At 46.1% G+C, this 27,125-nt stretch overlaps 2 protein-coding genes across 8 annotated transcripts in view; one reads left to right on the top strand and one right to left on the bottom strand.

Moving 5' to 3' along the window:
* DDX31 (DEAD-box helicase 31) overlaps positions 1-4,685 on the bottom strand; it is a 71,071-nt gene extending 66,386 nt beyond the window's left edge. The window contains exon 1 of one of the 2 annotated variants that reach the window (XM_057724702.1): positions 4,334-4,685. In XM_057724702.1, the coding sequence (XP_057580685.1) occupies positions 4,334-4,432 (99 nt within the window). In that variant the 5' untranslated portion in view covers positions 4,433-4,685. Of the gene's footprint in view, positions 1-26; positions 4,278-4,333 lie in introns of those variants that run through there. The other variant, XM_057724703.1, reaches the window with a different exon arrangement.
* A 259-nt stretch (positions 4,686-4,944) lies between these two features.
* GTF3C4 (general transcription factor IIIC subunit 4) lies at positions 4,945-26,485 on the top strand. Of its 6 annotated transcripts, none has more exons than XM_057724699.1 (6): positions 4,945-5,430; positions 11,321-13,147; positions 16,001-16,131; positions 17,715-17,772; positions 18,935-19,023; positions 20,532-26,485. In XM_057724699.1, the coding sequence occupies exons 1-5, from the start codon at positions 5,089-5,091 to the stop codon at positions 18,992-18,994; spliced, it is 2,418 nt and encodes an 805-aa protein (XP_057580682.1). In that variant the 5' UTR covers positions 4,945-5,088; the 3' UTR covers positions 18,995-19,023; positions 20,532-26,485. The 6 variants fall into 6 exon arrangements, 5 of the variants coding, with proteins under 5 accessions (XP_057580682.1, XP_057580683.1, XP_057580681.1 ...); XM_057724700.1 differs by having other exon boundaries at positions 20,508-20,598; XR_009051569.1 differs by lacking the exons at positions 17,715-17,772; positions 18,935-19,023; positions 20,532-26,485 and adding exons at positions 15,690-15,723; positions 15,827-15,911 and having other exon boundaries at positions 16,001-16,132.
* The last annotated feature ends 640 nt before the right edge of the window (positions 26,486-27,125 follow it).

The following is a 27,125-nucleotide window of genomic DNA, read 5'->3' as shown; positions in this document are numbered from 1 at the left end:
GTGTTTGCAGGGAAGAGAGGACCCACCTGTGAGGTGTGCAAGCCGAGTCAATCCAAATCCCTAGGAATCCATTTACACGACCAGGACGGGGAAGGGGGAAACGAATCTTTTCTCTTGCCACCAACAAAGCCCATCGGTGACTACACGTGAGACGCTGCATCCCAGCTCATGCCCAGGAAGCAGAAACCCTCATTACCACTCTACCCCAAGAGCACCTGGATGGCTGTCATTCTCTGCCCTCAAGCTGCGCCCCCACATTCAGATGGCTTGGAGACGATTCCTCCTCCCAGCTTCCATTCCAAATGAGAATGCAGCTCCATCCATCACCTCTATCACAGTTATTTCCAACTCTCCTCGCCTTTCCATCCCCACCTGATCACTGATTACAGGCTACAACACGAGAGAGTTTCTGCCTGTTGCTTCTGATTTCTGCAACATGAATGCTGTTAAGTGCCTGATGTCCAAACTACCCCTAGGAGAAGACCAGCCAATTCCTCTATTTTCCTTGGCCTTCTCTTCCAATTTACATTACACATGAATATAAAAGCATCCCGTGAGTAGCCAGGGCTTGTTATTCTGGAGTTCCGGTTTCGCTCCGAATATGTTAGTTTCCTCTCGGCTTGAAATCATGACTTCTGTGTACACATCAGCTTGTTTTACCCATGACTGTCAGCTGCTGACTAACCTAGCAGTAACAACAGTTTTTTGTTCCTGGCAACCCTAAGGGCTCCTATAGCTAAGTAATTCAATACGTATGACTTCAAATATGTAGTGTTAATATTCAGTATTAATAAAGTAAGTACTGACCTGCCTCATTTTACAAATTTATTTTTACAAAGTCCCAAGTTTTCAGACTAAAAAGAGATGAAGTCAAGTTTCAGGTCTCTTCAATCATTTGTAAGATGGAATGAAATGTGCAGATCTTACCTGGTTTACAGAACCATAGGCTCTTGGGGCACAAGAAGGCCTAAAGGCCTCTCCACTCACACATGTGTGGAATTCCCATCACAGGACCCCTGACAGGTAGCCCTGCAGCTCCCGCCTGCACCTCCTCCTCCTGCTCTCCACCCCATGAGGCAGCCCATTCTGTCCCCAACCAAATTCTCGGGGTTGGGAAGCTGTTCCTAACATTCAGGCAAGATGTGTCTCCTGGAAGATCCATCTACCAGTCTGCAGTTTGCTTTCTGCAGCAACTCTTAACCATAACATCCCTTCACTCACCACAGAACTCCTGTTTTTCTCCTTCTCTGGACTAAACATCCCAAACAGGACACAAACTTTAGATCCCTTATCATCCCAGTCATGCTTTATTCCCATGTCAGCTCCCCTTTAAAAGCAAGTGTTCCAAGTTAAGCACAATATCAGGCAGGCTTTCTATTGCTCTTAGGCTAAAATCGAAAAGGTATAACATGAGCTACGAAGCCCTTTAGAATCTGACCTCTACCCATTTCACCAGTCTCAGCTTTACCCTCCATCATCCTGGTCTTCCTTAGGTTCCTGGAATGTAGCGAGCTCCTTCTCTCCTCTGGGCCTTTGCACATGGCACTCCCACACCCATGTCCCCAACCCTCCCCCTCATACTCATCCTTCAGATCTAGGCTTACCTGCTACATCCTCAGAAGGGCCTTTCCTGACCTCCTCTCTCCATCTGCCAAACCAGGGTCCCTGTACTTGGCTCTCCTGGTGGCCTTATTCTCCTCTGCAGCACACAGTAAAATAGTAATATATAACAGGCAACCCACTGTGTGATGTCTGTCTTCCACATTAGATTGAAAGAAGTGGACGAGCCTGTCGTAGATAGCACTGAATCCCCTGCACAGGACCATGTCTGGCACAAAGTAAGTACTCGGTAAATAGTGGTGAGATGAATGAATAACACGTGATGGAATTATTCTTTTCTGTGATCTGGACACTATTCTATCAATATTTGTAAGCCTCCCCCGCATCCACAACACATTCACTTACAAAAAGGACCACCGTCAAGGAGCTTAGTTCTGAAGGTGCAAAGATGCGCCAAGCCCTTGAAGGAGCCACAGACGAGCGGAAGAGACAAGAGCGTAGAACTGCAAACCCCAGCCTGCACTTGTACTACAGAAGAGATATGGACAAAGGGCTATCAGGGCACAAAACAAGAAGAAAGACTACCATGGCCCACGGGGAGGGAAAGGGAGGCAAAGACATAGGAAGGCTTCATGGGGTGGCCTGTGCGCAGAGAAGAGCAGGGACACATCTGGACCTTCTGAAAATAAGCAAGTCCCTGAGTCTGCTCTCCCACCTGCATGATGAAGGGATTATGCCATGTGACCTCTAGGGTCCATCCGGCCCTAACAGTCTACAGGTCATGTCTCTGAGGTTAATAAACGTATTCAGTAGTTACTATACAGCAGTTAGTACGCTAAGTACTTACATAAATACCCTCATTTATTCATACAGTGCTGATATCATTCCACTTTAAGATGAGAACACTGAGGCAGACATGTGAGGTAATCTGTCCCAGGATCACTGAGGGATCAAGGTTTTGCCCAGGCACTGATTCCACACCCTGGTTCCTAGCAATAATGCTACTATACTATCTAGTAAATGTATCCTGTTTGGTTAGAAAACATCGTGTGCCGTTTGATCCCTAATTTGTCCTGCTTGTTGTCCAGAGAGATATATACCACACTGTTACCCAGAGTTAGCTGAGTAGCACAGTCATGGGTGGGTTTTTTTTTAAAATCTACTTCTCAAATTTTCTACAATATATTTGTTGTTGTTGTTGTTGTTGTTTTGGAAAAACATTCTGCACAGCGTTAGAGAATTATTTAAGCTGTCAAGGTCTTTCCAAGTCCACTATATATGCTACTTATCCCAAATGCAGGCTACCAGCACACTTGACCAGCATATACATAATTCTCATTCAAGACATAAACGAAAACGTAGGTGCGGACGGGGCCACTGTACACAGCTACCATCGCCTGATTAATATCCTTTCGACACAGTGGTTCCAGCAATCATAAAACTAGGCAGCTTACATTTATTTATTCAACTCACCCAGCAAAGTGTTACTGAGCGCTTTCTATGTGTTACTCAGCATGTACATGGCACGAGCACACTACCGACCTCCTGACGGAGCAATTCGATTACCCAAAATGGAGCCAATATGACTTTTTAAATTATTATTGACATTTACTAAGTGCTCCTATGGGCCAAAAAATGTAATCTTTATGTATATTACCTCACTTAATCTTCACAATAACCTTATACGAAGTAGAAATTATTATTCTCATTTTATGGATAGGAAAAGTGACGATCAGAGAGGGGAAGAAACTTTCTTAAGGTCACAGAGCCAGCATGTTGCAAGGCTGGCATCTAATCCCAGGTTTGTCCTACTCCAAATCCCACGTTTCCAATTGGCTATTTTATACCGCTCCCCCCCCCCCCAAAGATGCAGCTGCAACATCACCCACCTGAAAAGTCCTTACTCACGAGCCTCTAAATCCTAAAGTTGATTATCACTAAAAAAAATCTAGACGATAATCCGGAGTGGGTATGAACTGATGTGAGCTTATATGAACTCAAGGAATTTCAGCGTCACCACACTGGTTGAATGGAACTGAACCGAACTTAGGCAAGTAATTTTTCAGTGGCATTAAGGCATGCTTTTTCAAGAAAACACACACACACTTTCCTTGGCACCAAACTGTATTCTTCCTGGTCATTAAGGTAACGTGATTTTTCAACAGACTTTCTGCCCCCCAACCCTCCTTTTCCCTAGGAGCTAAGTCAACCATCCTAGAACCCAATTTTCAGCTCTGGCTTGGATTAAATTTAAGGCATCTTTCTCTCACCTAATGGGGGGATTATACTGAGAAGCTGCGTTTTCTTTTCCCCCTTCATTATACGGGGATGAAATGATATCCCAGTTTTGAAAACTCTTCAGAGAAATTTCTAGTTTCCAGTCCTCATGCCCGAAACAGACGACCCTCCGAGTCGAGGAAAGGGCGGCTGAGAGACGTTTGGAGACGCGGCTGGCAAGGGACAAGCTGGGACACGCGCGAGCCTCAGTTCCTGGCCTCTCGGGTGCCAGCCTCGGACCCCTGCCTCCGACGACCGAGCAGCCCGAGCCAGCTCCCGCCCGTCTGCCCCGCTCGGCCCCCTCCGAGAACACCTCCGCGGGACGGCGTCCCGGGGCTCAGACACGCGCCGCCCCGCGACTCCTCCAGCGTCTGCCCGCTGCCTGACGTGCCCGCCCTCACTCCGCAAATCAACCCCGGCCGAGAGGCCCGGCGGCGGCTCCCCGCGCGCCGCGGCCCCGGATGCCCACGGAACCTGAAACCGGGTCAGAACTCACCCGCCTCGCCTGGGCCTGGCGGGGTCTCCTGCAGGGCGTCCCGGGGGCGGCGGCCGCGGGCTGGGGGACGCGGGACAGCGCCGCGTCGGCGGTCTCCATGCGGGTGCAGGGGCGCGGCGGGACCTGGCGGAGCGGGGCCGCGGCGCCGCGCGGACCCACGTGGGGCGCGCGAGGACCCCGCGTAGCTGCCCCGCCAGCGCCTGCGTGCCTTCCGGGTGCCCGCACCCGCCGCCCGCGCGCCGCGGCCGCAGGCCGAACCCACGGCCCGCCTGGCGCCCCTCGTGGCTTGGCCCGGGGCAGCGGGTGCCGGGTCACACTCCACCCGGAGTCCCTGCGGTGCGGCACCGTGAGAGGCGTGCCGCGTCCAACCCATCCTTCCTCCCTTTACCAGTGGATTACTGTTTCCTCAGCACCTTAGTTGCCTGGGGGGAGAGGCAAGGGGATCCCTAAAGGGGCTTGGGGGGTGGTCACGCGGCGGGGGCTGCGGGACGCTCCCTGCCCCTCGCCCACCCGCGGTCCGGCCTGCGGAGGAGGCGCGTTGTTTTTTTTTTAAACAGGCGGCGCCCTGGCCACCCGGCAGGGCCGGGTCGCCTAGCAACGGCGGGGTCCTTCCTGGCTCGGCGGCGCTCGGGGCCTGCGGGGAGAGGACCGCCGCTGAGGGCGCTGGGGGCCGGCGGCCGCGGTGCGGGAGGCTGCCAGGGCACGGCGACGCGCGGCGGGCGCGCCCGGGGTGCGGCCTCTGCACCCGAGGGGAGATGAGTACGGCCAAGGCGCGGCTGGGCCCCGCGGCCGACCGGCCTGCGCCGCCCGAGGAGGAGGAGGGCGAGGCGGGCGGGAAGGAGCCGGGGGCGGACGCGGCCCCCGGGCCCAGCGCCGCGTTCCGCCTCCTGGTGACTCGGCGGGAGCCGGCGGTGAAGCTGCAGTACGCGGTCAGCGGCCTGGAGCCGCTGGCGTGGTCCGAGGACCACCGCGTGTCGGTGTCCACGGCGCGCAGCATCGCCGTGCTGGAGCTCATCTGCGACGTGCACAACCCGGGCCAGGACCTGGTTATCCACCGCACCTCGGTGCCCGCGCCTCTCCACAGCTGCTTCCTCAAAGTAAGTCCTCCCCGGGCCCCGGCGTCGGGGCCTCCCCCCGACCCCCCTCCCGCGGCCGCGTCACCGGGCCCTGGGGAGTCCCGGCCCACGCCTGGTCCGGGGATTCCCCTCCTCGCCACCGGCGCTTCGGGTCGCCGTAGCTTGGTAAACACACAGAAAGCCCTCTGGCCGTTCACGCTCAGTGTCCCGGCTCACCCGCCCACCCCCGACGCACATAGATTTCGGGAGGTCCCTCTCGGAGCCTCGTTCGGGCCGGCTGCTGGCGCAGATTTCTCTCCCGGGTGCCTTCTGAGGCTCCACCCCCTGTTGACCCAACCCCAGACCTGCCTCCACCGTTGCTCCTATTGTCTGGGGCCTGCTCCCCGAGGCCCTTGGCTGGCTTTGTTTTCTGTGATGTGCCCTCCTCTTGAGCCTCTTTTGCTTTGGGAAAGAAAAATTGGTTCTTTCTATCGTCTTCAGTGTTTCAGCGACTTTGTTTATGGGTGGTTCTTGCTTCTCCTCTTGGACAGATGGATAAATACTGGATGTCGGGGTCAGAACGCAGTTTTTCGTCAATAACTGAAAGGCATTGGGATGTAGAATGAAATATAAAGCCTCTGGAAATAAGTGCGGTTCTTCAACTTCAAGCCCAAGATCTCCGTGTAGATTTAGTGCTTTCGGCTTCGTGTTAACTGAGTTTGCCTTCAGAACTTTAGGGCTCCTAAAGTTTTATTGTTCTATCATCGCCGTTTTCAAATTCTTTTTTTTTTAAAGTACTAAGTCGTATTGTTCATTTTAGTGGTTTAAAAGTATTAAAACTTTCGCTGTTTCTGTTATAGGTCTGTCTGCGTATATGTGATTATCAAAGTGTATGTTCATTCTTTCGACACACTTGTGAATACCACTGTGTATCAGCTAGGCGCCAATTTAGGTTCCGGAAGTAAAGCACTGTACAAAGCAAAGTTCCTGGTTTCATGGAGCTTACCTTCTTTTGGCAAGTCATGAACAAATAGCAATGTGTAGTGATCAACGTTGTAAACATATGTTTCTATATACCGAGAAGGTATTAACGTGAACCTGAAGTTTAAAAAAAAAACTCTTACTCTTCACAGCCATTTTAAATACGATACACTAACTGGGTGGGGTGCAGGGAAGCCACACCACTTTTTAGCACACTTAATCCAAGTTTGAAACTGACAGTTTGATGTTGAATTAGATCACTGGTAAACTTGTGTAATTAAATCCTCTAAGATCTTGTTGGACAGGATGTGAACAAATTGATTCCAGTATAACCAATCAGGTGGATACATGCTAAGGGGCTGAGAAACCCTCAAGGAGGGAGGCAGAACAAAGGGGTTTTAAAACAGCGGGGTGTAGCCTCTGTAGAATGTTGCTGAGAATGTTCATGTGCACGTCAGCTAGAGAATATTTTAAGTGTGTCTCTCAATATGATAGAGACTTAATACTTTAGCAGAGAGGACTTAAAGAAAGGAAGGGATGGTGAAGTGAGATGCTTTTTTATCAGGGAAGATTATTTGGTGGTGAATCTGCAGCAGACCTAAGAAAAGGTTGTAAGAAGAAGGGACGAAAGGGTCATCTGGATGGCAGGAGTGAGTTGCCTGCCTCGTTCATATACATGTAAGTCATGAACACAACTTGCTGCTGTTTGTGCCGATAATGATGGGTCAACAGTTGAGTTCAAGTAGCTTCCCCAGAGAGTCAGAGAGAGTAAAGTGAGGCCAACTTGGAAACTTTGAAGGTCAGTCTGAGATGGTTGACTTCAATCTAGGAAGCCCTGAAGTGCTGTTACAGTATCATAGATGTGGACCGACCTGGTGTGATTCAGGAACATGTATCTGGTTTGGACTAGAGGCAAATGGATGATTGCTGGAGTCAGTATAAGACAGGTGCTACAAGAGTGCGCTTTGGCTCAAGATAGGCCTATCTATTAAAGGAGGATACCTTGTTGAGAACTTTTGGAAGGTTAAGTTAAATATATATTTATATATGTAGATATTCTTACATATACATACACGTATACATATACACGTGTGTAATTGCTTAGCACAGTTCCTGGCACACTGTAAATCCTCAAGTTAAAAAATAGTCATGCAAGTATGAAGGAAGGAGTCCGGGTTAAAGCTATGGCTGTGGCTGGGAAGGAGTCCGGGTTAAAGCTATGGCTGTGGCTGGGAAGTTATCTGTAGCACTGTATTCTGATAAAAATTTGACTCTGTCATTGGTTCGACAACTGGAAAATGAGTAATAGGAGATCTTTATATATCCCTCTAGTAATTGATTGCTTTCTTGAAATTAGTTAGTGGCATCTTCCCCTTCTGCCCCGTTCTTCATGTGCACCTCACCGAAGCCGGCAGTCAATTAGCAGTCTTCTTTACTAGCCTAGCACTGCCTGGTGAATGAATGCTGAGTTGTCCCTGCACGTCTAAAAGAGGCTTCTGTGGGATAAAATTGGAGTAATGGGAGGAATGTAAAGAAGTCTCTGTCTGTACTTTGATGGTGCTACCCATTGACTGTCTGTGGATAGAAATCTACTTGGTGCTGTCCAGTTTGCTCCAACACGAAAGATGGACATTCTGCAACCTAGATCACAGCTTTAGTGTGTAGCACTGCTAGGAGGCTAGATGCTAAACCTCTTTGAAGCTTTTGCTCTGATCGTTATTTAGATTATGAATTGTTTGAGGAAAATATGCAGTTAAATAATAGTTCACATATTATCTGCTATTTGCAAGTTACTATCCTGGGCACTGAGGTTATGTGATATAAAGGTGAATGACAAAAATTTGAAAAGCAATGAAGTAGTGACTTCAGAGTAAGTTGCAATTTCTCTTCCCATTGGACTGCTGATTTAGTGAATCATCTAGTTGTACACTGTTCCAAATTCTTACAATATATGCATAACTAGGTTTATTTGTATCAGTTGTTAAGATTGTTAGTAATATTGACTACATGAAGTTAAATAACTATTTCCTGTCTCTGGAATTGTATTCCTGCCCTCAAGAAGCTTACTGTCTAATAGCTTCAAGTGAGTTTTTATTTGTTAGGTGCTTACAAAGTAAGTAGCTATTAGTTGTAGTAGTGGCCAAGTAGAAACAGGATAGTATACAGTAAAGTGATTGGCTGGGGGTCAGCCTCTGGGAGCTGGACTCTTAGCTGATATGCTCCTAGGGCATCCAAGTACTTGTTTTGATTCATTAACTAGTTTTGTGATGTGGACAGTTGAGGGGAAGTGCAGTAGGCTAATTCAAACTACCTAATATGTTAGAAATTACTGCACAGAACCATAAGGATTTCGGATTTCCCCGATTGGCTGCCATCCATGCTGCTCTCCATCCTGTCAAGGATTCTTTGTGTGGGGAGTAGGACCAAGCTTGAGCTTCCTTTATTTCACTCTGTGCTGCTGTTTGGGGTTACACATTCTGTAAGTTTACTTTCAGTTCTATAGTAGCTTTTACTATAATAGTAAATTATCCTAGTCTAAGGATTATTGCTTAGTTTACAGTATTATGGGATTTGGTGAACAATTTTATATCTACCCTTCATTTGGTGGACAACTTAATACCTATCTACCCTGCATTTTACATACTTTTATTAGGTCTCATTAACATTTACTTAATCCTCAAGAGTATTAATAATTGTCATCATAGATAACATTTATTGAGTATTTCCTAATATATGCTTTTTACATATTGACTTAATTAACCTTCCTAACTGTATGAGAGCATGTATTATTATACTCTTTATAGATGAGGCGATTAAAGCCAGAAGGTTTAAACAATTTGCTCAGGGTCACAGAGCTAGTGTGTGTTCCAGCTGGGGTTTGAATCCAGGCAGTCTGGCATCATAGCAAAGATTTTCAATCAAATTTTATCTACTCATCCGAAGCTCTGGGCTTTGATTAGCGATGTTTTATTAACAGGTTAGCCAGTGACATCGCTATTTAATTGAAATTTCCAGTCTGTTTCTCCAGCATGTCTGTAGGTGTATCCAAAAGACTACCCTAAAATCAAGATACACTGCCTAAGACACAATTTCCAGAGTGTTATGTAGGATGATAAAAGATGACAGCCCCCCAAAAGGTTCTATTGTTAAAAAATAAAATAAAATAGAAGTTTGGACGTATGGACACCAAGGGGGAAAGGGATAGGGTGGGATAAACTGGGAAGATTGGGATTGACATATATACGCTCATGTGTATAAATAGATAACTCATGAAAACCTTCTGTACAGCACAGGAAACTCTAGTCAGTGCTGTGTGGTGACCTAAATGGGAAGGAAATCCAAAAAAGAGGGGCTGTGTTTATACATGTAGCTGATTCACTTTGCTGTACAGCAGAAACTAACACAACATGTAAAGGAACTATACCCCAATTTTTAAAAAATGATAATAAAAATAAAAATAAAAGTTGTTGATAACTGCTGTTAAATAAGTCTCTACAGTAGCTCCCTGGCTGTAACTCTTAAAGGGGGAATAATGTATAATATGCAGCATTTTCAAAACTTATTTGGTTACAGACCTGGTTTTCAAGGGCCAGTTTAGGGGAGTGATGCTCTGTTTAACACATTTTAGGAAAAGTTCATCTTCTGACACATTTGTTGGACTTTATATCTACGTTTTATCTTATATGCTTAATTTATTATGTGGTCTAGCAGTTAACTATTTGTTGCATTATGGTTTTCTGACACATCCCTGGTTGTCCAAGCTTTATCGAGGAATGTAGTGGTTTTGAGTTTATCTTCCAAGGTCTTTCTATATTCTAGAGTGTAATCCCTCTGGGTTTGGGGACTTCAACTCATTTAAAGTGACTTTTTTTTAATATCCACGTATATTTAGGCTTGAATTCCTTTTTAATCGTGTTTAATCTACCCTTTTCAGTATGAAGATCAGCCTCTCTGTAAAAGAAGATTGGCGCTAAAAAGGATTTGAAAGATTCTGTTTTCTCTCTCTGTTATCCATTTCTCTAAAGACTGTGGATCCAGTCGTTTTCTTCTTCCGGCTTCTGACATAACAGAAACCGTATTTAATTGACCTCTGCTCTTGTCTGGCTTTAGCCTTCCTGGCTATTTTTGTATGGCTCTGGACCACTTTCTTTTGGTCATTTCTCTCTCCTCTATGTTTAATGTCCCTTTAAAGTCTTTCTAAAGAGCACCTAGGCATAAAATAAATAGCACTGCTCAGGTATGTTACAAACTTGGAGGAGGAAGAGATGAACGAGAGCTGGAAGGATCTCAGAAGGCCTTGTGGAGTTTGACCTGGTAGGAAGGATGGGATTCAGTTAGAAGGAAAGCGAGCATTCTGCACCAGGGAGCCGGGAAGGCAGGTGGGAGTGTCAGGGACCGGCTTGTAGTCTGGTAGTCTGACAGGAGTGGACGTTATTCTACAGAAGCAGTGGGCAGAGCTGTTGGAGCTGGTGCTCAATGTAGTTGATAGATGAAATTTCAGATAGAAAACTGAAAAGCAGGCGTTTGTGCAGGAGGGATACTGTTAAGAATCCAAACATCTAAGTGTACCAAAGATGTATATAGATATATATTTTTTCATGACTTTTTAACTCCCTTATTGTTTTGTGACTAGTTCAGCAGAATGCCTCGCTGACTCTTTAGAATCAAGTACATCTGTCATTGCTCCTGCACATGTGGATTCTGAGAATGGCGTGGGAGCCAGGCTATGAATAATGACAACACTTATTCTGACCCTTTGAAAAAAATTGCCATTTCCTGAGTAAATGCTCATTTAGTTTCGACATGTACTTGATCTTTAAATGCATGTTATGCCAAAATTAACGGGATTGATATCAAATTACTGTACATATTTATGTGAATCGGTTAATTCACCCTAAGCAGTGTACGTATATTCCTCTTAGAGTGAAATATTTATCTATCTTATTTTCAGGTTGGCTCAAAAACGGAAGTTGCTGAGTGTAAGGAGAAGTTTGCCACCTCCGAAGACCCCACAGTCAGTCAGACGTTCATGCTGGACAGGGTGTTCAACCCGGAGGGCAAGGCTTTGCCACCACTGAGAGGCTTCAAGTACACTAGCTGGTCCCCTGTGGGCTGTGATGCTAATGGCAGGTGCCTCCTGGCAGCACTGACCATGGACAATCGCCTGACCATCCAGGCTAACCTCAACAGACTGCAGTGGGTCCAGCTGGTCGATCTGACAGAGATTTACGGAGAACGTCTCTATGAGACCAGTTACAGGTTCTCTAAAAGTGAGGCCCCGGAAGGGACTCTCAGGGATTTTGCCGAGTTTCAGAGGAGACACAGCATGCAGACCCCCGTCAGGATGGAGTGGTCTGGCATCTGCACTACTCAGCAGGTCAAGCATAACAATGAGTGCCGCGACGTGGGCAGCGTGCTGCTGGCCGTCCTCTTTGAAAACGGCAACATTGCTGTGTGGCAGTTTCAGCTGCCGTTTGTAGGGAAGGAATCCATCTCTTCATGCAACACGATTGAGTCAGGAATCACCTCGCCCAGTGTTTTGTTCTGGTGGGAATACGAGCACAGTCATCGGAAAATGAGCGGCCTTATTGTGGGGAGCGCGTTTGGACCTGTAAAAATTCTTCCAGTCAACCTCAAAGCAGTTAAAGGCTATTTCACGTTAAGGCAGCCCGTCGTCTTGTGGAAAGAAATGGACCAGTTGCCAGTACACAGCATCAAGTGTGTACCCCTGTATCACCCTTACCAGAAGTGTAGTTGTAGCTTGGTGGTGGCCGCAAGAGGATCCTATGTGTTTTGGTGTCTTCTTCTGATCTCCAAAGCAGGTCTGAACGTGCACAATTCTCATGTCACAGGCCTGCACTCACTGCCGATTGTCTCCATGACTGCAGACAAGCAGAACGGGACAGTGTACACTTGCTCCAGCGACGGCAAGGTGAGGCAGCTGATTCCCATCTTCACGGATGTTGCGCTGAAGTTCGAACACCAGTTGATTAAGCTGTCAAATGTGTTCGGCTCCGTGAGGACACACGGGATAGCCGTGAGCCCCTGCGGTGCGTACCTGGCCGTCATCACCACAGAGGGCATGGTCAACGGCCTCCACCCCGTTAACAAGAACTACCAGGTTCAGTTCGTTACTCTCAAAACCTTTGAAGAGGCAGCTGCTCAGCTTCTGGAATCTTCAGTTCAAAATCTGTTTAAGCAGGTAGATTTAATAGACCTAGTACGCTGGAAGATTTTGAAAGATAAACACATCCCTCAGTTTTTACAAGAAGCTTTGGAGCAAAAGATTGAAAGCAGTGGGGCCACCTATTACTGGCGCTTCAAACTCTTCCTCCTGAGGATTTTATACCAGTCGATGCAGAAAACCCCTTCAGAAGCCTTATGCAGACCCGCCCATGAGGACTCGAAAATCTTACTTGTCGACTCACCTGGGACAGGCAACGCCGAGGATGAACAGCAAGAAGAAGGCACCTCCTCCAGACAGATGAACAAGCAGGGCCTGCAGGAGAAGAGCAAAGAAGGGGATCCAGAGGACCCCACAGATGACCCACTCACTCAGTCTGGAGACAGCGGAGGCCGAGAGCCAATGGAGGAGAAGCTCCTTGAAATCCAGGGGAAGATTGAAGCCGTGGAAATGCACTTGACCCGCGAGCACATGAAGCGAGTCCTAGGCGAGGTATACCTGCACACCTGGATCACAGAAAACACTAGCGTCCCCACCAGGGGCCTCTGTAACTTTTTAATGTCTGACGCAGAGTATGATGACAGAACCGCACGGGTAGGTGTTTACTAACCAGAACACTGCAACTGAAAAGGCTGCTTTCTTCGTGAGAAAGAAATGACCTAAACTTAATTCGTAAAGCTCAACTTCTGCTTTTGACATTTTTTAGCTAGTGGATTGGCATGAGGTGCAGGAGAATAAATAGGAAACAGATTAATGCAGAGGACACATTCATATCACACAAAGAACATGTCAGTTCTTACTCTCACTAAGGCCTGGATTGATACACAAGGTTTGGGAGATTTCTGGGCTGTGGATGAGCTCCGAGAGCAGACTAGGTTGTGACTGGGCAGAGACAGCCCTCCCTTCCCTTCCTGTTTGCAAAAGGTTTAGGGCGGGGATTGTTTCCACTTGATAGGACTTGAGGAGGTCTTCTGATTTAGTCTAGAAGGGCATATAAAATAAACAAATGATTCCTTAGACGTTGGTTTTTTTGTTTTTTGTGTTTGTTTTTTTTAACACAAACTGGGTATGATCTTTATTTGGATGTTAGAACAATCTTCCAGTGTTTTCCAAAATGTATTTCACAGAATTCAAGTTCCCTGACAGAACAGTAGGGTTCCAAGCTTGGGGAACTACTACATACTCTATACTCCTCTTAAAGGTTCCCAGTGTACCTTATCCTTCTAAGGGTTCCAAGAATTCCTACAGGAAAGAAACCATTTAACTTCGTGTAGCTCAGTGTTACATAGACTTATTAATCAGGAGTCCTGAGCTTAACAGCTTTTAAAATCCTGAAGAACTGTGTTTTAAGGAACATGCTGTATACTAAAATATTCAAGACCACAGATGCCTGTGGTCCTTTTACGCTGAAGATGGATGTTTATTCTCACTGCCTGAAGTCTTATCTAAAATATTAATTGAAGGTAATAAATTCAGAGAGCCGCATGCCTGATGTTAAACCATTCACAAGTCACTTGTTGCGTTTCTTGTCGGGAAGTTGTGTGTGTGTGTACCCGCACACCCCTAAAATTATTTCTGAAGGATGTTGGCAACAATCTGATGTAGACTGGAAAAAAGTGCACACCCTCAAAGCTGAGAGTTAGGTTGGATTTGGCAGACAAAACTGAGGACTTAAGCCTGGGACTTAGCATCTCCGATAACTCAGAGAGACTGCGCCAAAGGGGCAAGGGGTGGAGCCAGTACATATAGGAGTTTTTGCAACAAAGACCAGGTAGTCGGAACATCAAAGATTACCATTAATTAAGGAAAACCAGACATCTCAAGTTAAGGAATTTAGCACTCTTCTGGGTATGGGAAGATGCAGAATCTGGGCTCACTGAGATCATTCCTTTGATATGCACCTCAGCTATCTGGGGCCAGTGTCCTTGCTTCTCATCCTGTCTCCTCAGGGCTCACTGGCGACGGGAGGCTGTAATGAGACGGCTTGATGGCTGCAGCATCCTTTGTTTACTGATATGGCAGGCGATCTTTTCATTCACACCCAAAGAGTAGTTAAGATGTACTGTTCATGTAACTGACTCTTCATCTTTGAAAGTCAGCTTTTAAAAATTGTTTCATTGTGGCCTAAATTGTGTGGAAGAGTTTTCTGGTTATCTCTGGTTCGTAGGACCTAGCAGGGATATTACAAGCGTAAAATATTAACAAAAATGTTTTAGGAAATTTGTAATGGAAGTTGGTTGGCAGTGATTTAGAATAGTTGTCCAGATGCTGCATGAGCATGGAAGGCTCCATTTAGATAGTTACTTGGTTCGAACAGAGCCAATTTAAAGAAGGGAAGGTTATACCTCTGCCCATCTACAGCAACTGAGTTCTGATTGAAAACAATACATTTCATGTTTTAAAATCCTACTGTGTGCATAAAATGAATCTATTCAAACCTAGTATATTGGTTGTCCCTGCTGTAAGGGACCATAAGTTAGAGTTTTCAAGGCCAAAAAAGGCCAAAAGTTAATGGGCTTTAAGTTTGTAAATTATATGTAGAGTAGGTAAGACACCCTTCTGAGCTATTAAGATACCCTTCAGAACTTCAGTGAACTAATTTTAGTGAATGGCAGACTCATAAGTTCTTACACAAGACGTTCAGTGTAAATGGATTAAAACTTGGAAGGACATTATCTGCTAGTAAGACAAGGTGGTTCTGAAGGATTGGCGCATCCCACGCCTCCCGATAATGTAGCCGGTAAAGATTTGTTCCAACAAAACAATGAAGTAGATGAGCGTTTTTCAGACTTTCATTTTTGAACTGGTGCAATCCTAATAAACGAAGCAGAGATAAAAGCAAAGCTGAAGTAGGGCCAAGGCCTAGAGCCTGCCCGTTGACCTCTCCCGCTCCCGCAGTGGGTCTCTGATTGCAGGCTGACTAGGTTGGGTAAGCGAGACTTTGGGCCGTCAGAAGAGGAAATTATTATTTTTTAACCTTGATTATCTTTTTACTTTGTAAGCTTTTCTTAAAGAATAGACGTGTATAATTCTACAGAGTTAGTATTTCACATGGTATTTTGCCTATAGAGATGATGCTTTTCTTTCTTAAAGTCAAAACATTGTAAGCACAGCTGAATACTTTGTCTTCTAACAGAACTCTGAAGTCCTTGTTTCAGAAGCAACTAAAGGCAAGTAATGAGATTTGCGTTTTCAGAACAACTTTTCGTTTAGTGGGTAAAGTTCACTGTGTTGTCACAGGGTACCTGAATGAATTTATTTTATTTTGCTCAGCCAGTTGACACAAGTTGAAGGTCCAGCTTTTTTACTTTTCAGACAGCGTGATGGGCTACGTGGAGATGCAGAGCTCCTGTCTCGTGTAAGATACCGCGTAGTTTTCCATTTCTCCTTTGTGTCGGGAAGCCCTGCACTCACCACGAAACATTGCTGACTGCTTTGTCTTACCAGGTGCTGATCGGACACATCTCGAAGAAGATGAACAAGCAGACTTTCCCTGAGCACTGTAGTTTGTGTAAAGAGATTTTGCCGTTCACAGATCGCAAACAGGCAGTCTGTTCCAATGGCCACATTTGGCTCCGGTAAGCTGCTTTTCCTCATTTTCCAGTTTTGTGCTGTACAGACCACTGTAAAGTGTTTATCCACAGTGTACGTTGCCCATGCCATTACGTTGGAGAAAAGCTGCTACTGTAAAGCCTGGTGTGGACTTTTTTCCATCCTTTTGACGAAAGCAAGACACCCTTTAATGAGAGTTTTCTTTCCTGCTTGTTGTATATAGGGGGTTCTTTATTTAGTTTGGTAATACTACTTTGCTTTGAAGTAGCATTAAATTTTTAAAAATCATTATGACAAAAGCAATACCTGTTAAAGTTAATAGAACATAAAGTGCTTCTGTACTCTGGTTTAACTATAAGAAAAAGGAGAGGTCTTCCTCCTCCTCTCCCCTCAGTCTCACTCTAAGAGGGAGCCTTGGGGCGTCCTCATCTTATGGCCCCGTGGGCTGCATTTGACACAGTTGATCACTCCCTCTTCCTCCTCCTTAAAGCACTTTGTTATCACCTGGCTTCCTGGACACAGTATCTCCTTGATGTCCGTCTTTGGACCTGTCTCTATTTTGTCAGCACTCTACACTGGTGACTTACACATGTAGCTTTAGTCTGAATCTCTCCCCTTCAGTCCAGACTTCATGTTTAAGCACCAGCTCGGTTGCTCTGTTTGGAGGTTGTGAAGGCATTTCAGATTTGAATCCAGCCTTGTCTCGCTGCCCCCACCTGTACATCGCTGGGCCAGGACACTGTCACCTCTTGCCCAGGTTATTGCAGTTAGCTCCCAGCCCACCTGCTGTTCTTTCCTTGCCCCTCCAGTCTGTTCTAAGCAGAGCTGAGTTTGTGATCCTGTTACGACCTCATCAGCTCATGTCACCCCATCTGCTCAAAACTCTCTAGTGGCTGCCCGTTTCCTTTCCTTTTTAATTAATTAATTTATTTTTTTGGCTGCGTCAGGTCTAGTTGTGGCACGCGGAATCTTCGTTGAGGCGTGTAGGCTCTTCACTGTGGCCCGTGGGCTTCTCTCTAGATGTGGCATGCTGGTTTTTCTTCTCTAGCTGTGGCACGCAGGCTCTCTAGTTGAGAGGCATGAGGTCCGTAGCTGTGGCGCGCAGGCTTAGTTGCCCTATGGCATGTGGGATCTTAGTTCCCTGACCAGGGATTGAACCCGCATCCCCTGCATTGGAAGGCGGATTCTTTACAACTGGGCCACCAGGGAGGTCCCTGGCTGCCCATTTCTGATGAGTAAAAGCTAAAATCCTTTCAGTAATCAAGACTCCATGGCCTGGCCGCCATCCCCTCTCTGATCTCCTCTGCATTTTCTCCGGCTTGCTGACTTCACTTGGGGTGCACTGGCCCCCTTGTTCCTCAGGCACACACAGCAACCCTCCCACCCCCCAGACATTTGCACCGGCCCATCCTCTCTGCCCAGAGTGCCCCTCCAGCAGGTGTCACAGGGCTTCCTTCCTGGCCACGCTGCCTAAAATGACACCTGATGGCATCCCTCTCCCTTCCCAGTACATAGTCTTCATTCCTCTTCCTGCTTTATTTTCCTCCTTCGCAATTGTCACCACTTAATATATTTTTAACTTTCTGTTTTTCTCCTCCCTCTGGAATAGAAAGCTTCGTGAAGACGGGGGATTTTGTTGTTCACAGCTGTTGATAGAGCAATGCCTGGTACGTGGTAGGCACTCAGTAAATTAAGGGGAGAATAGGAAATAAGCTCGTAATAGTAGTGGTCTGGTAATAACAACTAGCACCTGTTGGCACTGCCAGCGTGCCAGGCACAGCTCTAAGCAGTGCACACATCCTGAGTCACACTGGGGCACCACAGCTGTTTCCACTTTTTCAGGTGAGGAAACTGGGGCCTGGGGAAGTTCACGGTTGTCCAAAGTCACACAGGTGATGAGTGGCAGAGCTGAGAACCTGGCCTTCAGGCTCTAGAGTCTCCATGCGTAACCACTATACACTGTTGTCTCTCAGATGGCTTCTAACACAAAAATTATTTTCATTTTTGCTGACTGAAGTTAGTGCCAGAATACCTGGCTGCCATTTCTCTGGGTGGGGATGGGTGCTTGCTCTCACTCAGGTATAATCTTTCTAACTATACACCTAAGTCTTTACTCAAGGTGGACCTTCTTGGAATCCCTTCCCCAGCCTACCTTCCTCTTTGTAGTTTTCTCTGCTTAGTTGCTCATCCTAAACACTTCCCTTTCAGAGCCCTCCTTGCAGAGCCCACGTGCTGGCTCTGACAGCACACTGCACTTCCCCTTCCCTTATTTGCCTGGTCCTGGTCAAGGCTCAGTGAACAGTCCTGGGTTGGAATTGAACCTCTGAGCTTTTGTTCATGGCCCTTCTTTTTTGACGCCGTGAATTTTGTCTTCTGTATCTTTCAGGTTTTCACCACTGTGCTGTCAGATTCTTAAAGACAGTGCTTATACCGGCTCTTAATATTCACTCACAAGAGTCATTTCCAATATAATACGTAATTGACTTTTTTTAACAAATGAAAAATTCAAAGTATGATCAGGTGTAGGCAGACTGCATTCTTCCCAGTGTGGGCAAACACGGCAGAGAAAAGAAGCTGCGGGACTGCCTGGATCAGAGGCCGTGTGTCTCCAGGTTTAGCCTGACACAGACACTTCCCCTTTTCTCAGTGTGGGGTGCGTGGGCCTGGCCGCTCTCCTGCACAGAGGGATACGTTGCTGCCATGAATTTGTGAACGATTTTTGCCCTCTCCTTAGTGAGCTTGTGGATAACTGTCTGTGGGGAGGCACCCTCAGCACTGTGGTGCTTTCCACTGTTAGTACAACTGATGATCCAATCTGTCTGCTTTCAGGTGCTTTTTAACCTACCAGTCCTGCCAAAGTTTGATATACAGAAGGTGTTTGCTCCATGACAGCATCGCCCGCCATCCAGCCCCAGAAGGTGAATGTTTTCCCAGCTCATGGGAGGGGGAGAGGGTGCACGCGGGCACCGTGACGTCCACCCCACTTAGCCTTGTGCCGTCAGGGGTGGTGAGCAGGCCCCTTCTGCTCTGTGCAGTATTGTCATCAACCCAGACTAATGAAGAACTGATCATTGGGATACTCGTGTTAACATGCATACTGCATTTCAGGGTGTGAGTAGGGCTGTAGTTTGCTGTTCTGTCACTGCAAACAAATTATTCATTCAAAAAAGTGTCAGAGCTTGTTCTAGATGGCTTACACAGATTACATTTGAATGAAAACTCTGCAGCCGATGCTGTATACAAAGACGGCGTTGCTGGAACAGGACGTGCACTTGGAGCCATCCCTCTAGTAGCCATGGTGGGGTTATTTTCCTGGTTGGTCAGTACTCTCTTTCGTGATAGCCCCAGTGACAAAGCCCACGTTTCTGACGTAACGAGTTGGAAATAAGATCACAGACGTGAGCCAGCAGTTAGTGCTGTAAGTAGTCCCATGGATGTCAGTGCGTGACCCGAGCCTCATCAGCGTCACACTAACCAAATGAGCGGACTAGTCACCATGCGTACAGCTGCGTGCACTTCGGGGGTAATACGTAGTCCCAAGTAAGACACAGTGTTCTATGTAAAACTGCACCCTTACTGATTTTTGCTCTAACCTGGCTGAAGCTCTCCGATTCTGAGAAGTTAATGTGTTGGCAGTTTGGGTTCTGTTTTAACTATTTGTTATGGAAAATGCAATCATAAAAATAGAGAAAAGAATATAAGAAACTCTGATGTACCCATCATTCACCTTCAAAAATTGCTAGCTCATGACCTCTTATGTTTCATCTGTAGTCCTCCTTGTCTTCCCTCCTCTTCTTGGATTATTTTGAAACAAATTTTTAAATACTCATTGCAATTGATAATTGGTATACTGTTTATACAGGAAAAGATGGAAACAAACAAAAAAAAAACACCTGCCAGTTGACTTTGCATTGAGCCACACGTAGCTTTTGGGAAGAATGCGAATCTCTGAGATCTAGAGAGTCCTAGCCAGTAGAGCACAGCATTTCACAGACCAGGGAGGTTAGGCGGGGGGCGGGTGGGGGTAGGGGATGTTGACACAGTGTTACCATGTTTTTATTTTTCCAAGTACTGTTATTTTTTAAAGTTACTGTTACTGTAGTTTTATAGGAGGATTTTAACATTAACCATGCATGAAGGATATACTTTCAGAACAGTGTATAGTCCTTTCTTTAAACAGAATAAATTTAGCTTTATGAAACACTCATTCAGTGCCCTTATTTTCCTATTTCATCACACACTTAGTTTTGGGAACCACAGGTTTAGTCCAGCCCCATCTAGAATGTTGTAGTGAGGGGCCGTGTCCAGGGACACAGAACCGGGACCAGAATACCATCTCTTAACACTGTGGTCCGTCCAGGGCTCATCCCATTTGACTGCCTTTTCTAAAGTTTTCGCTCAGTACTGCTTGTCTTAACTTTTGCAGATCCTGAGTGGATTAAGAGGTTGCTGCAAAGCCCCTGCCCTTTCTGTGACTCTCCTGTCTTCTGAATGTCCGCGATGGGAAGATGGAAAGAGCGTGTACTCTGCTGTGAAAGGTGCTGTCCAGCCCCAAGAGCTAGGACACGCTGGCGTAAGCTTGGCCTTCGCACGTGGAGAGCACTTCTCATGACTGTAAATAGGGCCTGGGAACTCACTGCCCAAGTGCGTCCTCTATCTCCAGGGACTAGAGGATATCCTTGAAGTGACTGAGTGCAGAGGTTTTAAGTCATTTTGAGATGAACGTTAGCCCCCAACTCCTTACCCAAAAGGAACACTTACTTTTCAAGCATCTTGACTGAAGCAGTGCGAACAAAACACATGCTGTGTCATTTCTCTGAACAGAACCGTCTCTTCTAGGGGGTATGGATAAGGGCCTTGCTGGGCCAAGTTAGGCTTTAATCCCGGCCTTGGTCTGCAACTGCCTGGGGCTCCAGGGAGCTTCAGTTACCTGGTGCGGGGTGTGCCGTGTCCCAGCAGATAGTAACCTGTGGGCCTGATGTTTTGTTCTCAACAAATAGTTGCAGATCTGCATCTCGCCAGTTGTTTTTCATGCATATTGAAAACATCTTCTTAAAACTGTATATTTTAAGAGGTTGAAGCCAAGACTAAAGTTGGTTTTAATGTGTCAAAAGATCAGGTGACTTGTAAATTAACAATTGTGACTTATTTTTAATGATCTCACCTATGTCGTCAGTTTCCTGCCCCAACTCCTTCATATATATAAGGATGTCCAGTACTTCTGTCCACCTGTGTTACACGCCTCTTCAGACTTAACTGTGACGACTAGGTGAGATGTTTGTACATAGAGGAAAAACAATATTTTCTCCTTTTAGTATTAAATTAAAACATTTACTATTTTTAATGTTGACATTTCTAGACGTCTCATTTATATCCTGAGTCTAGAGACTTCCAGAAAGACGGGCAGCTCAGAAGTGTGGACCCTTGAGCTCTGGTGCTATGGTGTGTGTCGCTATGTCCTTCTCTCTGCAAAGGTCCTTGCTATTTATAACACAGGTATTTTCCTGTGGGCTGTTAAGAGGAGATGTTAGACATTAATTGGTCTTAACACCCAACATTAGACCCTCTAGAACTACAGTGTTCTTGGATTTTGAAAATAAGCATCCTCGGGAGTGGTGCTAATGAACAGGACTAACGCACGCGCCTTGCAGTGGTGCATGTTTCTGGAAAGTTGGATGGTAAATGCAAAATGTGAAATGTAACTCATGTTACATGCTCTCTATTTTGCCTTTATTCTAACACTTATTCCTGCTTTATTTTTGTATCCTTAGTGAAAGATGTTTTGTTCTCACTGAAAAACACTTGCTATTTGGAGAACACGTAACAGAGACACCACACCCGCCTGCAGTGTCTCCCCCAGTGTCCTCCCCGCTCTGGCCGTGGGTATTGGAGACCACAGCCCTTAAGGGGCACTTCCAGACAGTCTGCTTTGAAATGTCTTTTGTTTCGCGTTCAGATGTTTGGTTTTGTCTCCTGTGTTTAATGCTGTATCTCTGCTGCTGTTTAATTCTGCTGGCGTCTTCTGTGTCTCGCATTGTGGTGGTAACTTCAAGAGGAGCGTTCATCCAGACTTCAGGGTCCAGCATGTTCAGCTGATTGTCAAGGAGGAGAGCCAGGTGGCCTTAAGATCTGAAGAACACAACACAGAGGGTCGTGCACGTGTGGTCGTTTGTGCCGTGAGCGCCCTCACTTGACGGTAGATAGGACAGTAAAAGCTGCGATCCCGTCGCAGAGTGACTGCAGTGTGTGTCCTCATAGCATATGCTTGGTCTCCCTCAGGCGTTTGTTCCCAGAGTCCGTAGTGGATTAGCTCTTAACTGGGGAATTTTGTGCTGCGGCCACTTAAACCTCGCCGTGAGCGCCTGTTTACAGCGCTGATGCGTTTGGGGGAAATCTGAACTGGAAAAGGCCGCCCGAGTTATTCAGTGTGTCTGTGTAGGAGTAAACACGGCAGCTGTTTTACTGGAATCTGGCTTCTCTCTGTGGGGGGCTCTGCCCAGGGGCTTTCTTCAGACTCTGAGGTCCAGTCAGCACCGGCCTCAGCCCGAGTTTCTGCACACCGATGGGGAGCCCCCCTCCCCGCCCCAGCCTCTGCCGTGGAGGGTAACCCTTCACCTGTGGGAGCCAGACGAGATCCTGAGGTAGCGGCAGCGTCACAGACACAGCGCGCTCCCGCGTGGCCTCAGGGGCAGCACACCTGGTAGCAGTGCTGAGCGCGGGAGCCCCGGGAGGTGGGCGGGGCACCGGGCTTCTTCACTAACTGCCTCCCGGTTTACACCTGCGGTGCCCTCTGTACCTTCCTAACTTACCTGATCTGAGCAGTGGATTTCAAGTTCATTTCAGCCATCGCTGCTCCAGGCCGTGGGCGAGGCGGCGGTGCAGCCGCTGCTCTGCGTGAAGGTGCAGGAGCAAAGGTCCTTCACGGTTCCACCTTTTAAGCCACAAGAACATTGCATTTGGGGAGCCTGATATCCACACCAGTATCACATTTTTTCTGTCTAGAGTTAATTTGTTCCTATTCTAGATAAGAAATTGATAACTTGTTAGGATTGATATTCACTCTGACATCCTCATATGTCCACCACCCAGACTTCAAGCCATCTCTGCCTACTGTTGTATCTTCCAAAACTGCCAATTATCTTCCAGTGTCAGAAGTTATTAGAACCACTGGCGAAGCTCATGGCTGAGTGTGACATTTTTCTGCTGCTCCCTCTGGGAAGTTTTTGAGAATGTGACTGTGGGAGCATGTGGGTTAGAGCTGTTAGCAAGCTTCACCGGTTAATTAGGTTAAAAGAACGTCAGAGGGTAATAATTCAATATTAAAATACGTTCTGTTGTAATGGTAATGGGGTCAGATAAGAGGCAGAAGTCGCGGAGGCTCACTGGTCTCGTCAGGAGGAGCACAGAGCTGCTTTTGCGGAGCGCCCGCTCGCCTGCAGCACTGAACTGGGGCAGCTGGTGAATTGCTGCAGCTCCTGGAGCGAAAGCAAGAAGTACTGTCACTGTCCGATTTCCACAGGTCCATCCATCTTCTCTGCTCCTGACCTCCCTCTCCCTCGCTCTTCCCTTCCAGGAGAGGTCCTCTCCATTTCCATCCCCTCACTTCTCTCAGCTTTAGGACACCTTCTGAGCTAGCAGGTAATAGGTTTGCAGTAAAATTTCTAAAACCTGAATCACATAGCAGGCGTCCGTTCCTAGAAGAAACTGTTAAACAGTTTTTCTTTCTAAAGGTAATAATGATAGTTGTTAACAACTTGATAAACTGTACCTGGTTTTCTCCAGAACCCTGAATTATCATTTCTCTGTAAGAGTGCCCAGCACCTGCAGGCTGGGCTTTGGGCAGAGTGGGCTGGATTTCAGCTCCCTGCCACCACCTGCTCTGTTCCCCAAGCCACTTGTTCCTGACAAGCAATAATTCTGGTTATGTTCAAAGTCAGCAGGCCTCAGTGTTTTTAAGGGAAAGACAGATTCTGCCCTTTTTTCTTTTTAGAGATGGGACAGCACAAACAGCACACAGTCAGACAAGTAAACGCATGTCTTTACGGCCAGCCCGCCATGGCCTGTCGGAATCTGTGGGCTGCCCTGACCGAGCAGAAGCACATCCCTGTGCTCTCACACCGCTCCCCGCGTCGGTCACGTTCAGCAGTTCTGTTGACCGCAGAGCGGCTCGAGCTCTAGCCTCTCCCCTCGACATTGTCGGATTGTAAAATGCCTCTTTCGGGTCTAACTGAAGTGAAGTGGTTGCACTTTAGCTATTGGCAGCTTCAGGCAGAGTTTTAGACCATGTCTCAATTCCCACAGGTATTAAGCTTTGAACTGTTCTTTCGTGATGCTGAAAGAAGTTTTTGAAGCTGAGAGCTTCATGTCTGCTAACCTGGTATCTGCCGTGCAAACCAACGCTAGCGCGCTTGAGATTTGACTATGCTTGTACTAAATTCAGTCAGGTTTGCGGAGTCGCTTCCCGCGACCACTCTCACCACAGCATCACTCCTGATGTACAGCAGGGTTTTTCCGGAGATGCAGACTTGTTTCCGTGGCACAGATACACATCAGTGTCAGGACGGGCTGGCCAGCCTGAGGTTGGTAGAGAGGGTGCAGCCTCCCATCCACGTGTATGGTTTGTTTTATGATGGCCTTTTCTGAAAACTCGCTGTGGGAATCAACACATTTAACAGAGGAGTGTCTGTGTACATAAAGATGTCCTGTAAAGAAGTTAAGCCTTTTGGTATATACATATTTACCCCCCAGCCTCTTAATCTGATTAGGTGATTCAGCCTTTCTTGCATTTTCTTTAAGTTATAACGGTACTCCACGGGGGAGACTTAATATACGACCTGAGGTCCTAGACAGCGAGTATTACATGGTTTAGTGACGCGGTGTTCATTCACTCATTCCAGGCTTGGGAGGAGCTGCGAAGAGGGGATGGCGATGCTCTCATACTGATGTGAGAAACTCAAAGTGCAGGTGTCTAGCTGAAATACTGGAAACGGGTTGGCTGGAATTGAATTTCAGAACTCTAAATCTTATACTTCTAAGGTTAAAAACTTCCTTACCTCACTATCATGAAGTCCTACGAGGTTTCATAAAAAGATCCTGTGAAATGGTTGCATTGGATGGTGTAAGACGTGGCTTTGAAGCATTTCATATTTTATCAGTTTGACATTTGGCTAACAGACTGGTGAGGTCTAGGGTGTTTTGTTTTGTTTTTGGTACTAGTGCAAAATTAAATGCAAAAATGAATTATGTCTTTTTCAAGACTTTGACTCAGATTTGTACTTCAGTGTAAGAAAAGAAAGTGAATATCAAACTTGTGTATACAGAAATAAGACTATAGAAAAGTAGTCTGTGTTGTGTATAGTGGTATATATTTTATGTTTATCCAATGCCTGTGCTATCTTTGTGCTTGGCTTCAAATTATGTGTTTGTTTATATATGACATGTTTTGAAATGAAAAGAACAGGCATCTAAAAACTTAAGGTTACAGAAAGGAGATGGTTTTTTATTTCTTACCATCTGGTTAGGTGGTGTGTTTCACACTTTTAGCATGTAAATAAAAAAAAAACTTTAAGAACAATAGCACATTTTGCTTGGAATGTCCCCATCCAGAAGAATTGGCTGCTTCTCTGCATTGTACATATGTACATAATGTTCATTATTAGATTGTAAGCTCCTCAAGGGCAGGAACTGTCTGTCTCACCTTGGTAGTTCCTGCAGCACCGAGTGTTAAGTGCCTTGCACAGAGTAGGTGCTGGTGATAGAGTGAGTGAGTAACTTCCTGCCACCTTTAAGGCAAAGCATGGTTCACATTTTCCAGTGTGTTCAAAACTGCGGAGAACTGATGACCGGAAGAGGGTGGAATTCTTTCTTGGGTTTGAACTGGGTCTTCTGGGCTGAAGCAGACCATGCTGTGTCCTTAGCACTAGTTATCTTCTTTCCCTGAAGATACACAGTGTCTTGAGCTTTTACCTGATAGTAGGGCAGAGGTTTCTGGGAAAAGTGTGAAGTGGGAAAGATTATAGAGAAAATGAAGTGGAAATTTTGGAGGGTGTTTGTCAGATGCAGTCCTGTGGGGCAATCTTACTTTAGTTGTTGCTGAAGAGAAGGGTAGCAGATGCTCTTTCTTTACCAGTTAGCTGGTTAGCCAATTTTCCAGTTAATGAAAGGTCATTGGTTTTTAGCTTTTTCCCATTTTGGATCCCCTTCAATCACTCTTATGATTCTAGTACTTAGAGTCTATTACAGTTGCTGTGAATATCCAGTGCTGTACATAATGGCAGTTTTGTAAATGTGAAATAACCTCAATTATGTTGTGTTTTGTATGCAGAGCCACTAGTATTGTTATCTTGGCCACTTTTTTATTCAAAATAAATAAATAATCGAATTATTTGTATATCGTGTGCATGTTTTATCGGGTTCAGCTGGTTTGTAGCAAAGCTTAGAAACCTCTTTCGTCCTGACCAGCACCAGCAAAGGTAAGCAGTGCCCAGGCATGAGCAGCGGAGAAGGGAAAGAATTGTGTGTCAGAGAAATAAATGGCCGTTAGCAAGGACCTTGGCAGCAATTCACTTTGCCTTGGGTGGTTTATTCCACAAGTATGAGAAATGTAATAGGAAATAAGACAGCTTCAGTAGGCTGTTAGACCACATATAGTTAACAGCGTCAGTTAACTGTTATCTGGTGGGTACTTAAATGAAGTGCTCACCACTGGGATTTCAGCAATGATAAACCTGTAATTCAGACAAATCCTCCTGCTGAGAACAACCAGAAGAGCTAGACACACCAAACAGAATAAAATGAATAACACACTCAACATATAATAGTAAAACTGCTGAAAATCAAAGAAAAAACTTTAAGCAAAGAAGAAAGACAAGATACCTTTAAAAAAGCAGTAATAAGACTTGAAGATGCCTTCTCAATAGAAATGGTGAAAATGAGAAGGTAATGAAAAGGTGCCTTCAGCGGGCTGAAAAGAACTTCCAACCTCAAATTTTAAGCTCAGCAAAAAAGTCCTTTAAGAATG

The sequence above is a fragment of the Hippopotamus amphibius genome, chromosome 2 (assembly GCF_030028045.1).
Source record: "Hippopotamus amphibius kiboko isolate mHipAmp2 chromosome 2, mHipAmp2.hap2, whole genome shotgun sequence".
In the NCBI taxonomy this organism is placed as follows: domain Eukaryota; kingdom Metazoa; phylum Chordata; class Mammalia; order Artiodactyla; family Hippopotamidae; genus Hippopotamus; species Hippopotamus amphibius.
This window is presented reverse-complemented; position numbering and strand designations above follow the sequence as displayed.

Excerpts from the sequence above, each read along its gene's own strand:
- GTF3C4 (XM_057724697.1), top strand. The coding sequence starts at position 5,089 with ATGAGTACGGCCAAGGCGCGGCTGGGCCCCGCGGCCGACCGGCCTGCG. Across the intron at positions 5,431-11,320 it reads TCCACAGCTGCTTCCTCAAA|GTTGGCTCAAAAACGGAAGT; the intron begins GTAAGTCCTCCC and ends TCTTATTTTCAG. Across the intron at positions 16,132-18,934 it reads AATGGCCACATTTGGCTCCG|GTGCTTTTTAACCTACCAGT; the intron begins GTAAGCTGCTTT and ends GTCTGCTTTCAG.